General features: G+C 47.1%; 1 protein-coding gene across 6 annotated transcripts in view; it reads right to left on the bottom strand.

The window, feature by feature from the left end:
• sptan1 (spectrin alpha, non-erythrocytic 1) overlaps positions 1 to 11946 on the bottom strand; it is a 44142-nt gene extending 32196 nt beyond the window's left edge. For 5 of the 6 annotated variants that reach the window (XM_034546632.1, XM_034546636.1, XM_034546635.1 and 2 more), the window contains exons 1-3: positions 11829 to 11946; positions 335 to 574; positions 104 to 229 (exon numbers count right to left, since the gene is read on the bottom strand). In XM_034546632.1, coding sequence (XP_034402523.1) covers positions 104 to 229; positions 335 to 571 — 363 coding nt within the window. In that variant the 5' untranslated portion in view covers positions 572 to 574; positions 11829 to 11946. Of the gene's footprint in view, positions 1 to 103; positions 230 to 334; positions 575 to 9335; positions 9549 to 11828 lie in introns of those variants that run through there. The other variant, XM_034546633.1, reaches the window with a different exon arrangement.
• Positions 11947 to 12169: the final 223 nt, after the last annotated feature.

The following is a 12169-nucleotide window of genomic DNA, read 5'->3' as shown; positions in this document are numbered from 1 at the left end:
TAAGGCGTGTAGGACTGAACCAGACGGAGCAGGTTTAACAGTGGACAGGGTATTCAGTAAATATGCATATGAGAGTGACCACAAGCGTCACTGGGTGCCTTACTCGAATGGTCTCAGAGGAGAAGTGTCCCTCGCTGATCATTAGGTGTCCAGTCTCGTCCAGTTTGATGATAGCCCCAGCATTGGCTTGAACTTCAGCTTCAAAGGCCTGATGTTTCTGCAGCTTACCCTGTTTACAAGAAGAGAAGTGTCTGAAATATACTGTGTATGTGTATATATATATATATACATATATATCTGGACACAGAAGAACATAGAAAACAGCCTGACAAACCTGCAGGTTGGAGGGGTCCTTGTAGTTCTCATCAGAGGCGATCTGCAGCTTCTCCTGGATCCATTTCTCCAACTCGTCGGCGTCGCGGCGGAAAAACTGGAAGCGGTAGGAGTCCTCCAGCTTCGTCCGGCGCATTATGGACAGCTCCTTGAAGCGCCGGTAGCGGTCCAGCACTTGCTGTCGGCGCTCCTGGATGTCTTCAGCTGTCTCCAGCACTTTAGCCCCAGCGGTGTCCATTTTCTGAAAATAAACCATGATAAAAACAATCATAGGTAAGTTTTAAACAAACATTTAAATTGTGATATACACTGGAAATGACACCCACAGACAGTGAGGTTACTCATCATTAACATAATATGCAGAAATAGATATTCAAACTTCTGCGTTTCCAAGACGGAGTATTACAAAGTCATTTTTAGCCAATTTTGACAGACTAACGCACACAACGACATAAAGTGCAGAGAAATGCCGTAAAGTTTTTTTTTTTTATTATAAATTTGTATGCAAGTAGCAAACTCCTTTAAGGAATGACTTGGAACCAAGAGGGGGGGCTATGAAAGGACCCATCCTGTCTCAAGCAGACCACCATGGGGCCAGCAGCTGAAACAGAACATGCCAATCGGGGGTGGGGAGCCGGACATTCCACATGCATGGAACAATAACTGGGCTTCAATACACAAAGGAAGCGCTGCAGTCAGCTTCCGTGTCCACTCTGCCCCCGGACCCACGCTCAGTGTAGCCAGGACGAGCTTCATTCCTACTATGGGATATCCATTCTAAATAAAACCAAATATCAGTGAAACGAATTACAGCAAATGGACTTGCATCGATCTTTTCTAGTCTTCCAACCACTCAAAGCTCTTTAACACTACTTGTCATCATTCACCTATTCATACACTGATGAGGTACCACCTGTCCATCAGGACTAACTAACATTCACACACTGATGGGAGGAGCTACCATGCAAGGTACCACCTGTCCATCAGGACTATCTAACATTCACACACTGATGGGAGGAGCTACCATGCAAGGTACCACCTGTCCATCAGGACTATCTAACATTCACACACTGATGGGAGGAGCTACCATGCAAGGTACCACCTGTCCATCAGGACTATCTAACATTCACACACTGATGGGAGGAGCTACCATGCAAGGTACCACCTGTCCATCAGGACTATCTAACATTCACACACCGTAGTGAGACATTTGGGGTTGGTTGGTGTCTTGCCCAAGGACACATCGACATGGACTGGTGGAGTCGGGGATCGAACCGCCGAGCCTCTGATTGAAGGACGACCCTGCTCTACCACTGAGCCACAGGTCGCCCACAATGTTGGTGGTTTTACCAGATTGCATTTTCACCCTGTGGTGATCAGGTGGCGTGTACCAGTTATACATTTTAAAAAGAGTTAACCTGCTTTGTTGAGAACTAATTCTTTGTTTCTGGGCCAGACTCCACCCATCAAAAGACAGACACAAAGAGATATTGATCTGTCCCAAGCACAATAGTTCATGTCCTAGCTGGGCGCATGGAGAGGGGAGGGCCGTGTGGAGAGCGTGTCAGGCCTAATGTAGATGAATGTGGGTTTTAGTTGATGTAGCAAATCGTGAGACAAAGAGCGGTGGATAGATGTGAGACAGTGTCCTGGTCCATGTCCACACTCATTGATGGATTAGTGCAGTCAGCAGAGTGGGTTTTTAACCACAAGCCAGCATTAGCTTTTGTAGAGTTGTAATACTTTGTGTCTTTACTTGCACATGTATACAAAGGATGTCTATGTTTAAATTAATACATAAGAAAGATATGATAAGTAATATTATGAAAAACATAGAAGAAAGTCACTTTATGTTTATTAGAACTGTACGATGATTCAAGTATGAAAGAAATGTATTGATCATGGGAGGCGTACTTAAAATGGAGGCTTCAACAGCTGTTTCCAGGCCCTCCGCGAGAACATATATGTTGTTGATCATCTTTATCATTAAATACTTTTTATTATACATCGTTGGATTCTGGACTTTTCTGGAGTCGTTCAAGGGTTGTTGAACTTAACACTTTCCAGACAAGCATTGCAGTGAACAGTCACACGCTCACTAGTGGCAGCGACCCGTGACGCTCCAGAACAGCCAGCACCCCTCCCCCACTTCCCAGTTTGTCCCAGTTCACAGAAAGCTGAACGCTTCTCAGGGACTGAACCGAGTCAACCCAGACTCATTCTGTACATTGCTGTTGCCTTCTTCCCTTTTCTCCCGTTGAAAGGGTTTGTTCCTGATCCGATGTGAGGATGTCGTACGTGTACAGATTGTAAAGCCCACTGAGGATCATTTGTAATTTTGGGTCAGCTAAAAGGGGACAGACTGGCACTTCCTCTAACTTTACGGTCTCAGAGTTACACATCCTTGTATGATTTTGTTCAGGAGTGATCTCTTTCCCCTCCTCACTCAATTGTGGGACTTGAGAATAAAAACTCTACTGAAGAAATAGTGCAATGTCATCAGTCAGTGATATTCATTTAATTTGAGCCAGCCGAAAGAACGAGATCTCGGATACAAGCGGCCGAAATGAGCTTCCTCCGTAGGGTGGCCGGGCTCAGCCTTAGAGATAGGGTAAGGAGCTCGGACATCAGGGGGGAGCTTGGAGTCGAGTCGCTGCTCCTTCGTGTCCAAAGGAGTCAGCTGAGGTGGTTCATCTAGTCAGGATGCCTCCTGGACGCCTCCCATTAGAGGTTTTCCGGGCACGTCCAACTGGTAGGAGGCCCCGGGGAAGACCGAGGACACGCTGGAGGGATTATATCTCCCGGCTGGCCTTGGAACGCCTCGGGATCCCCCAGAATGAGCTGGAAAGTGTTGCGGGTGAGAGGGAAGCCTGGGTCGGCCTGCTGAACCTGCTGCCACCGCGACCCGACCCCAGATAAGAGCTGATAATGGATGGATGGATGGATTGAGCCAGCTGGTATTGGTCCCAATAATCAATTAGTGCCCACCCAGACTGTGATGACGCATGGATCTTTATTTTCTCGCAAACCCAGTTTAACAGCTTTCAAAGAACACTATGAACGGGGCTTCAGCAAATGCACATAGTTTGCCTTTCATCGTGGGAAAGGTTTTACTTTATTTAGACCGTACTGTGCCTCACATTACTGCCAGAACACTGCAGTACTTATACTCTATAAGAGTAGTTATGTAAGTTCACTCTTTATTTTCTTCTTTCTTTTGAATGTCTGTTAAAGCAGAAATATGATATCATTTGTCTAAAAAAGATATTTAATCGGCACGGTATAGTGCTGGAAGACATTGGCTACCACGTACTGGCTGTCAAAGCGCTGCTATTTAGTCTCAACGTGTGTAACGGCACATGGCGGTTCTGTTCAACCAGATGGAGACGGTTCTGTTCAACCAGGCAGTTCTGTTCAACCAGACGGAGACGGTTCTGTTCAACCAGGCAGTTCTGTTCAATCAGGCGGTTCTGTTCAACCAGACGGAGACGGTTCTGTTCAACCAGACGGAGACGGTTCTGTTCAACCAGGCAGTTCTGTTCAATCAGGCGGTTCTGTTCAACCAGACGGAGACGGTTCTGTTCAACCAGGCGGTTCTGTTCAACCAGGCGGAGACGGTTCTGTTCAACCAGACGGTTCTGTTCAACCAGACGGAGACGGTTCTGTTCAACCAGGCGGTTCTGTTCAACCAGACGGTTCTGTTCAATCAGGCAGTTCTGTTCAACCAGACGGAGACGGTTCTGTTCAACCAGGCAGTTCTGTTCAATCAGGCGGTTCTGTTCAACCAGACGGAGACGGTTCTGTTCAACCAGGCAGTTCTGTTCAACCAGACGGAGACGGTTCTGTTCAACCAGGCAGTTCTGTTCAACCAGACGGATACGGTTCTGTTCAACCAGGCAGTTCTGTTCAACCAGACGGAGACGGTTCTGTTCAACCAGGCAGTTCTGTTCAACCAGACGGAGACGGTTCTGTTCAACCAGGCAGTTCTGTTCAACCAGACGGAGACGGTTCTGTTCAACCAGGCAGTTCTGTTCAACCAGACGGAGGCAGTTCTGTTCAACCAGACGGAGGCAGTTCTGTTCAACCAGACGGAGACGGTTCTGTTCAACCAGGCAGTTCTGTTCAACCAGACGGAGGCAGTTCTGTTCAACCAGACGGAGGCGGTTCTGTTTAACCAGACGGAGACGGTTCTGTTCAACCAGGCAGTTCTGTTTAACCAGACGGAGACGGTTCTGTTCAACCAGGCAGTTCTGTTCAACCAGACAGAGACGGTTCTGTTCAACCAGACGGAGACGGTTCTGTTCAACCAGGCGGTTCTGTTCAATCAGGCAGTTCTGTTCAATCAGGCGGTTCTGTTCAATCAGGCGGTTCTGTTCAACCAGACGGAGATGGTTCTGTTCAACCAGGCAGTTCTGTTCAACCAGACGGAGACGGTTCTGTTCAACCAGACGGAGACGGTTCTGTTCAATCAGGCAGTTCTGTTCAATCAGGCGGTTCTGTTCAACCAGACGGAGACGGTTCTGTTCAATCAGGCAGTTCTGTTCAACCAGACGGAGACGGTTCTGTTCAACCAGGCAGTTCTGTTCAACCAGACGGAGACGGTTCTGTTCAACCAGGCAGTTCTGTTCAACCAGACGGAGACGGTTCTGTTCAACCAGACGGAGACGGTTCTGTTCAACCAGGCGGTTCTGTTCAACCAGACGGAGACGGTTCTGTTCAACCAGGCAGTTCTGTTCAACCAGACGGAGACGGTTCTGTTCAACCAGACGGAGACGGTTCTGTTCAACCAGGCGGTTCTGTTCAACCAGACGGAGACGGTTCTGTTCAACCAGGCAGTTCTGTTCAACCAGACGGAGACGGTTCTGTTCAACCAGGCAGTTCTGTTCAACCAGACGGAGACGGTTCTGTTCAACCAGGCGGTTCTGTTCAACCAGACGGAGACGGTTCTGTTCAACCAGGCGGTTCTGTTCAACCAGACGGAGACGGTTCTGTTCAACCAGGCAGTTCTGTTCAACCAGACGGAGACGGTTCTGTTCAACCAGGCAGTTCTGTTCAACCAGACAGAGACGGTTCTGTTCAACCAGGCGGTTCTGTTCAACCAGGCGGAGACGGTTCTGTTCAACCAGGCAGTTCTGTTCAACCAGACGGAGACGGTTCTGTTCAACCAGACGGTTCTGTTCAATCAGGCAGTTCTGTTCGACCAGGCAGTTCTGTTCAACCAGACGGAGACGGTTCTGTTCAACCAGATGGTTCTGTTCAATCAGGCGGTTCTGTTCAACCAGGCGGTTCTGTTCAACCAGATGGTTCTGTTCAATCAGGCGGTTCTGTTCAATCAGGCAGTTCTGTTCAACCAGGCAGTTCTGTTCAACCAGACGGTTCTGTTCAATCAGGCGGTTCTGTTCAACCAGGCAGTTCTGTTCAACCAGGCGGTTCTGTTCAACCAGGCGGAGACGGTTCTGTTCAACCAGACGGTTCTGTTCAACCAGACGGAGACGGTTCTGTTCAACCAGGCGGTTCTGTTCAACCAGGCGGAGACGGTTCTGTTCAACCAGACGGTTCTGTTCAATCAGGCAGTTCTGTTCAACCAGGCAGTTCTGTTCAACCAGACGGAGACGGTTCTGTTCAACCAGGCAGTTCTGTTCAACCAGACGGAGACGGTTCTGTTCAACCAGGCAGTTCTGTTCAACCAGACAGAGACGGTTCTGTTCAACCAGGCAGTTCTGTTCAACCAGACGGAGACGGTTCTGTTCAACCAGGCAGTTCTGTTCAACCAGACAGAGACGGTTCTGTTCAACCAGACGGTTCTGTTCAATCAGGCAGTTCTGTTCAACCAGACGGAGACGGTTCTGTTCAACCAGACGGTTCTGTTCAATCAGGCAGTTCTGTTCAACCAGGCAGTTCTGTTCAACCAGACGGAGACGGTTCTGTTCAACCAGGCAGTTCTGTTCAACCAGACGGAGACGGTTCTGTTCAACCAGGCAGTTCTGTTCAACCAGACGGAGACGGTTCTGTTCAATCAGGCAGTTCTGTTCAACCAGGCAGTTCTGTTCAACCAGACGGAGACGGTTCTGTTCAACCAGACGGTTCTGTTCAATCAGGCGGTTCTGTTCAACCAGGCGGTTCTGTTCAACCAGGCGGAGACGGTTCTGTTCAACCAGACGGTTCTGTTCAACCAGACGGTTCTGTTCAACCAGGCAGTTCTGTTCAACCAGACGGAGACGGTTCTGTTCAACCAGATGGTTCTGTTCAATCAGGCGGTTCTGTTCAACCAGGCGGAGACGGTTCTGTTCAACCAGACGGAGACGGTTCTGTTCAACCAGACGGTTCTGTTCAATCAGGCGGTTCTGTTCAACCAGGCAGTTCTGTTCAACCAGACGGAGACGGTTCTGTTCAACCAGATGGTTCTGTTCAATCAGGCGGTTCTGTTCAACCTGGCGGAGACGGTTCTGTTCAACCAGATGGTTCTGTTCAATCAGGCGGTTCTGTTCAACCAGATGGTTCTGTTCAACCAGGCGGAGACGGTTCTGTTCAACCAGACGGAGACGGTTCTGTTCAACCAGACGGTTCTGTTCAACCAGGCGGAGACGGTTCTGTTCAACCAGACGGAGACGGTTCTGTTCAACCAGACGGTTCTGTTCAATCAGGCGGTTCTGTTCAACCAGATGGTTCTGTTCAACCAGGCGGAGACGGTTCTGTTCAACCAGACGGAGACGGTTCTGTTCAACCAGACGGTTCTGTTCAACCAGGCGGTTCTGTTCAACCAGATGGTTCTGGTTCTGTTCAACCAGATGGTTCTGGTTCTGTTCAACCAGGCGGTTCTGTTCAACCAGACAGTTCTGTTCACGACATCGTGTGAAGTTACATGTCTCACATTGTGAAGATGACTCGTCTTTTAGGAGGTGCCGTATTAACTGAGGGCTAAGAGGACTTTGGCTCAATATAAAGTCTGATAGTAATCACAATTCACTTTAATGACTGAATACATTAAATTGTATACAATTTAATTCACTTTTACTAATAATTAGTCTCAGAATTTTAGAAAGACGGACCAGCAGGAAGCAGGAGATTTTGGAAATGAACAGGATATTCATTAGAATACATTCATTGTTCCAAATATGTGGCTTGTTTCTTTAAAGAGCTTGTATAAAGGCAATACAATGAAGATGAGTTATGAGTTTGTAGCTAATAACAATCATCCATGGCACTGAGGAGTTGCATTGTGGGTCGTTTTGTTTGGATGCCCCTTGGTGTTTTGGAGAATCTGACCCCAAAGTCATGCTTGTAGCCGAGGCGTCATGTGTGGAGGCCCACGTGAGTATAAACATGGCTTTAAGATCTATGACTCCACTAAATACAGCCCTGCAACTGCTGATAGCACCTCCTCCCATCTTGTATCAGTTGACAACAGCTTTCCTTCTCTTGTTCGGCTCTCTCTCGGGAAACACCCACACACTGATAGTCCTAGTTATATAACCCCAATTCCAATTCTACCTCTTTTACAGGCATATTAAAAAATGTAATGTTTGGAGAACTTGGTACAATGCCAACAGCATGTGACCTTCAAAGTCATCACCATTCCAGAGTCCACGTTATGGGTAGAAAAAGGTACTGCCACTATGACCGCCTCTCTCTGGTTGGAAATGATGCAGAAAAGTGTCCATTGGGCGCAGAATATTAAAGACTAAATATCCTGTCTCCTACATGGACGGATATTAGTACTCCCTGAGCTAACCTGGCAACAAAGGCAGTAGCTATAACACTTACTCAAGAAACCCAAGCAACTGGAATAGAAATCAGTAAATTCCTCAGACACAGCAATGCATAATGAAGCATGGCCCGGCTAGCTACCTGCTGTTAAACTGCAACAGGAATGACCCAGATTATTCATTAAAAGCCTTTTACAAGGTGTATACGCCTCTCCTGGTCTCAACAAACCCTTCCAACTAAAAGCTGTATGTATAACAACCTGCTACTTTGATTTTAAACACCCGTAGGAGTGAGGAAGGTGGAATTCAAAAGGTTGACCCTGAATCCATGTTAAAACTGAACTCCAGTCTGAATCCATTGCACTTAATAAATGGATGAAGCTCGTTAGTAAAGTACAGAATGTGTTAAGTATCCCGGGCGTTGTTACCATGAGGTCCACAGAGGAGTGGATGAGGTCATGTACTTAGCAACGCATCGTTACTATGGTGAACCATGTGTTATGAATAGGGGTCAGACTGACGCCACACTGGGAGGATGGAAGCTGAAGGATTCTGCAGGAAATGGGAGTCTCATGAGACCAGGCAAGTCCTTTGCCCTATTAGGAGGGAGATAAAACACACGTATTCTCCTTAGACAGAACTTTGTAGAACCTGCAGCTGACTGTCAGTCCAATACAGGGGAATGAGTTCATCCAAGTAGTCTGAAGAATGTTAGGAAGTTAGATGTGACGTACAGGAACACAATAACTGCCAAGGGCTAAATTGGCAATTTGAAGCAACTGCAGTTAGTCAGCTAAATGTGTAGCCTCTAACTACCGACTGCTAGTGTTAACCGCTTACCTGATATTCCGTTTATACAAATATAATCTACATTAAGGTCATTAAAAACCAGATGAGTAATCCTAGCGAACACAAGCCGGTAATAATTGCTGAGCTCCTGACCGATAACTAGCAGGTATCAAATGTCCATGTTTTTGAAGCAACAAACATCGTCAGACTTGAGATGCACGATAGCTTAGTCTATTCTACTTTAAGGTAACATCACACTTTCATTTCCATGCAAAGAATACCACACTAACAAAAGACATGCAGGACAAATATACTTTCTTCTAGAGTTATTCACTAATAAGTCAGAATAGTCCTGGCTTAGTAGACAAACGCATGCACAATTCAGATCACCAGTAATTTACCAAATCCTCATGACAGGCAAATTAAATTAAAAATGACATTTTTCATACAAAAAGACCTGTGTTGGTAGTTTGATAGGATGAAAATAAGAAACCAGAGCATACACACATCAGATGTTTCTAGTCTGGAGCCTCAGGTTTTCTTGGATCTTGGCCGATCAGAAGACTACATCTGTGACGAAGTCAGAATCCACAGCAATGTGTACATCTGTAGTCCACTCCTTAACGGTCTGCAAGGGACTGAAGGAGGCTCATCTACTCCGCAGCAGACAGACGCATTGCACCTGCAGTGACTACGCTGTACAAAAGAGCAAGCCAAGATGTAGCCCAGCCCATGCGTCTCTCTCCGCTCCCTAACCCCTGCTCCTCCCACCCCTTTACTCAGCAAAACAACATCCTCACTGCCCTCCACCTCCCCAAAACACACACAGACGTACGGTCAGACAAACATGTTACCTTGAGTTTGGGTTTAGTAAAGGTCGACATGTCAATCTAGGGGCATACCATTGATCGCACAATCATTAAGAGGCCATCAGCAGGAGGTAGTCGGAACAGGAAGCATGATAATGTTTCAGTAGTCAATGCATCATGAATCACTGTACATTTGAGATGGACTCTTCCATTCAAACTGTCTGGAAAGGAGTTCACTACAGCAGTGGAATGAGTTAGCAGGCTGAACTGTATCTGAGGCCCAACACACCACCTCACAGCCCTAGAGCCAAGGAGGGCTATTTTCTATTTGGGTCATAGTCAAACTACAAAAAGACATACAGGTTGAGAGGGAGCTCGGAGCTTGGAGAAGAGAAATATGTAGGTTTTTCTAGGCTTTATTGCGGTGTTCAAATGCTGTAAGTTATTAATATTACTCAAGAGAAAAAACAAATGACTGCAGAGCTGACCCGACAGAACCAGCTGACCCCACCCTGCTCGAGTGCTCTTCTAACAACGTCATTACATGCCTTGTTCTAAACACTGGGATAGGCCCACGTTGCATTACATTGGCTGGAACCAAGTCCAGTTATTCTGCAAAACAACAATGAAATGAGCAATATCTATTTAAAAAAAAGAAAAGAAAAAACAATGTAAAAGGAAAGAATGCTCTAATGTCTAAGTCAGACACTTGTAACATGGAAAACAATATTCTCTGTTCTGATATGACATGTAATCAAGTACTGATCCAATTAAAATGAGGCAGCGCAGAGGGACATAGCATCTGGGAATATCTGTGAAGTATTTTAGGCCGTACAGCTCAAAGAGCTGTGCCACTTAGCTTCCATGTTTTTGTATAACATCAACATAGTCAGGTTCCAGCGCTTACTTAGATTCTGCTCGTTATTAAGCCCAATGCCAGTCAAAACTGTCATTGGGCTTAAAAGGCTCATTCATTATTCTCTGGATCAATAATACTCTCCTATTCTTTTACAGGTGGCTGACAGGGGGCTACCTGGAGTTGAAGTCTGTGTAACAGCCAAACAAACGTCAGTCATCGCAGTGCAACCATCATCAGGGAGGTCCCTGGATGGACGGATATAACATCCACACTCCTCTCATAAAGCAACCCGTTATGCAGAACTACACCAAAAGCATCCACTATGGCCCAGGCCATTCAATATTTAAGATTCATATTTTAAATTGTGCATGCGCAATGACAAACGTTGGACTATATACATACACACACACACACACACACACACACACACACACACGTTGTGACCACCACACGACAATCAAAGTATTATGGCACATTTCTGGGCTATAACCTTTAACACAGTCCGATCCACGGAACCATAAAGATGGAACAGCAGTGCACTGCAGCTTCTATCTGAAGCCTCTCGGGTGAGGGGTGCTGGTCTGTGGAGCACTTGGCACCGCCCTGACGAAGACCGTTTCCTGGGCAGCATCGAGGTGTGAAACAGCTCTCTGCTGCCGGGCAGTCTTCACTACACATGCTCCTGACATACTTTAGGCTGACCCCCAGAGGACACGAGGGAAGTCCTCAAAGTGACACTGTCCTTCCTCAGTGGAGCCCTGGCTGAGGAGAGGCCTAACAGCTGGAGCCATAAGTCCGGAGCCATTCAACGGCTCTGGGCGGCTCCCTGTCCGCCATGGCCGACCACAGTGGAGCCCCTCCGGCACCGGCCCCTTTTAATCCAGTGGCATTTCATTCATTGGATTAAAAAGCGCAATGTACAACGAATAAAAGACCTAATTCAATGAATACACCGTTCGCGGAAGCATATTTGGTTTCTTCAATTGCACGTCGTGCTCTAGCTCGCGGACTAACTCACGTTAGCTCGCGCACAGCCCCGGTTACCGTTACATGGTGTTCGCTACCGGGAACAACACGGGCTATGCTAGCGGACGTTACATACGTCGACTCGTGAACGTTTAATACACCATTCTGTGTGAATGCACCGCAGGTTGGTGGCTGTCCTTCAAAACGTGCACGAGCTATCGAGCTGGACTCGCCCTTTCACAGGAGCTAACGTTAGCCCTGGCGCTAGCGGACCGTAGCACACAGAACACGAAACGGACATGAGGACTTCTTTGAGGAATGGGTCCGTGTATGGTCCCTCAACAGGAGGGTAGGCTGCTGTCATACCTCGGTGTTCTCGGAAGAGCTTCAGAAGTGGTGCTTGTCCAGCGGGTCGACGGAGAAAGATGCGAGGCTGCTTCTCTGGGTTGCTGTTGTGACGTAATTCTCTGCAGCTGTACGGAAAACAACGACGACTACCGGACAGACCCGAAACCTGAAAGCAAGCTCAACTCAATCCGTGATACCGTAGTTGTTCACCCTGATTGTCATAGTGTCTGTGGCACAAATCACAATCATTACATATATGTAATGGACTGAACTGGTGGGTCATTCTTAGACCACATTATTCCTGACTGTACAGGAATGCACAAAGACACACGACACAGATGCACGATGCTTGCTGCTCG

Source organism: Cyclopterus lumpus, chromosome 12 (assembly GCF_009769545.1).
Source record: "Cyclopterus lumpus isolate fCycLum1 chromosome 12, fCycLum1.pri, whole genome shotgun sequence".
Classification (NCBI taxonomy): Eukaryota; Metazoa; Chordata; class Actinopteri; order Perciformes; family Cyclopteridae; genus Cyclopterus; species Cyclopterus lumpus.
Note: the sequence above shows the minus strand (reverse complement) of the source record. Positions and strands in the feature narration are given on the sequence as shown.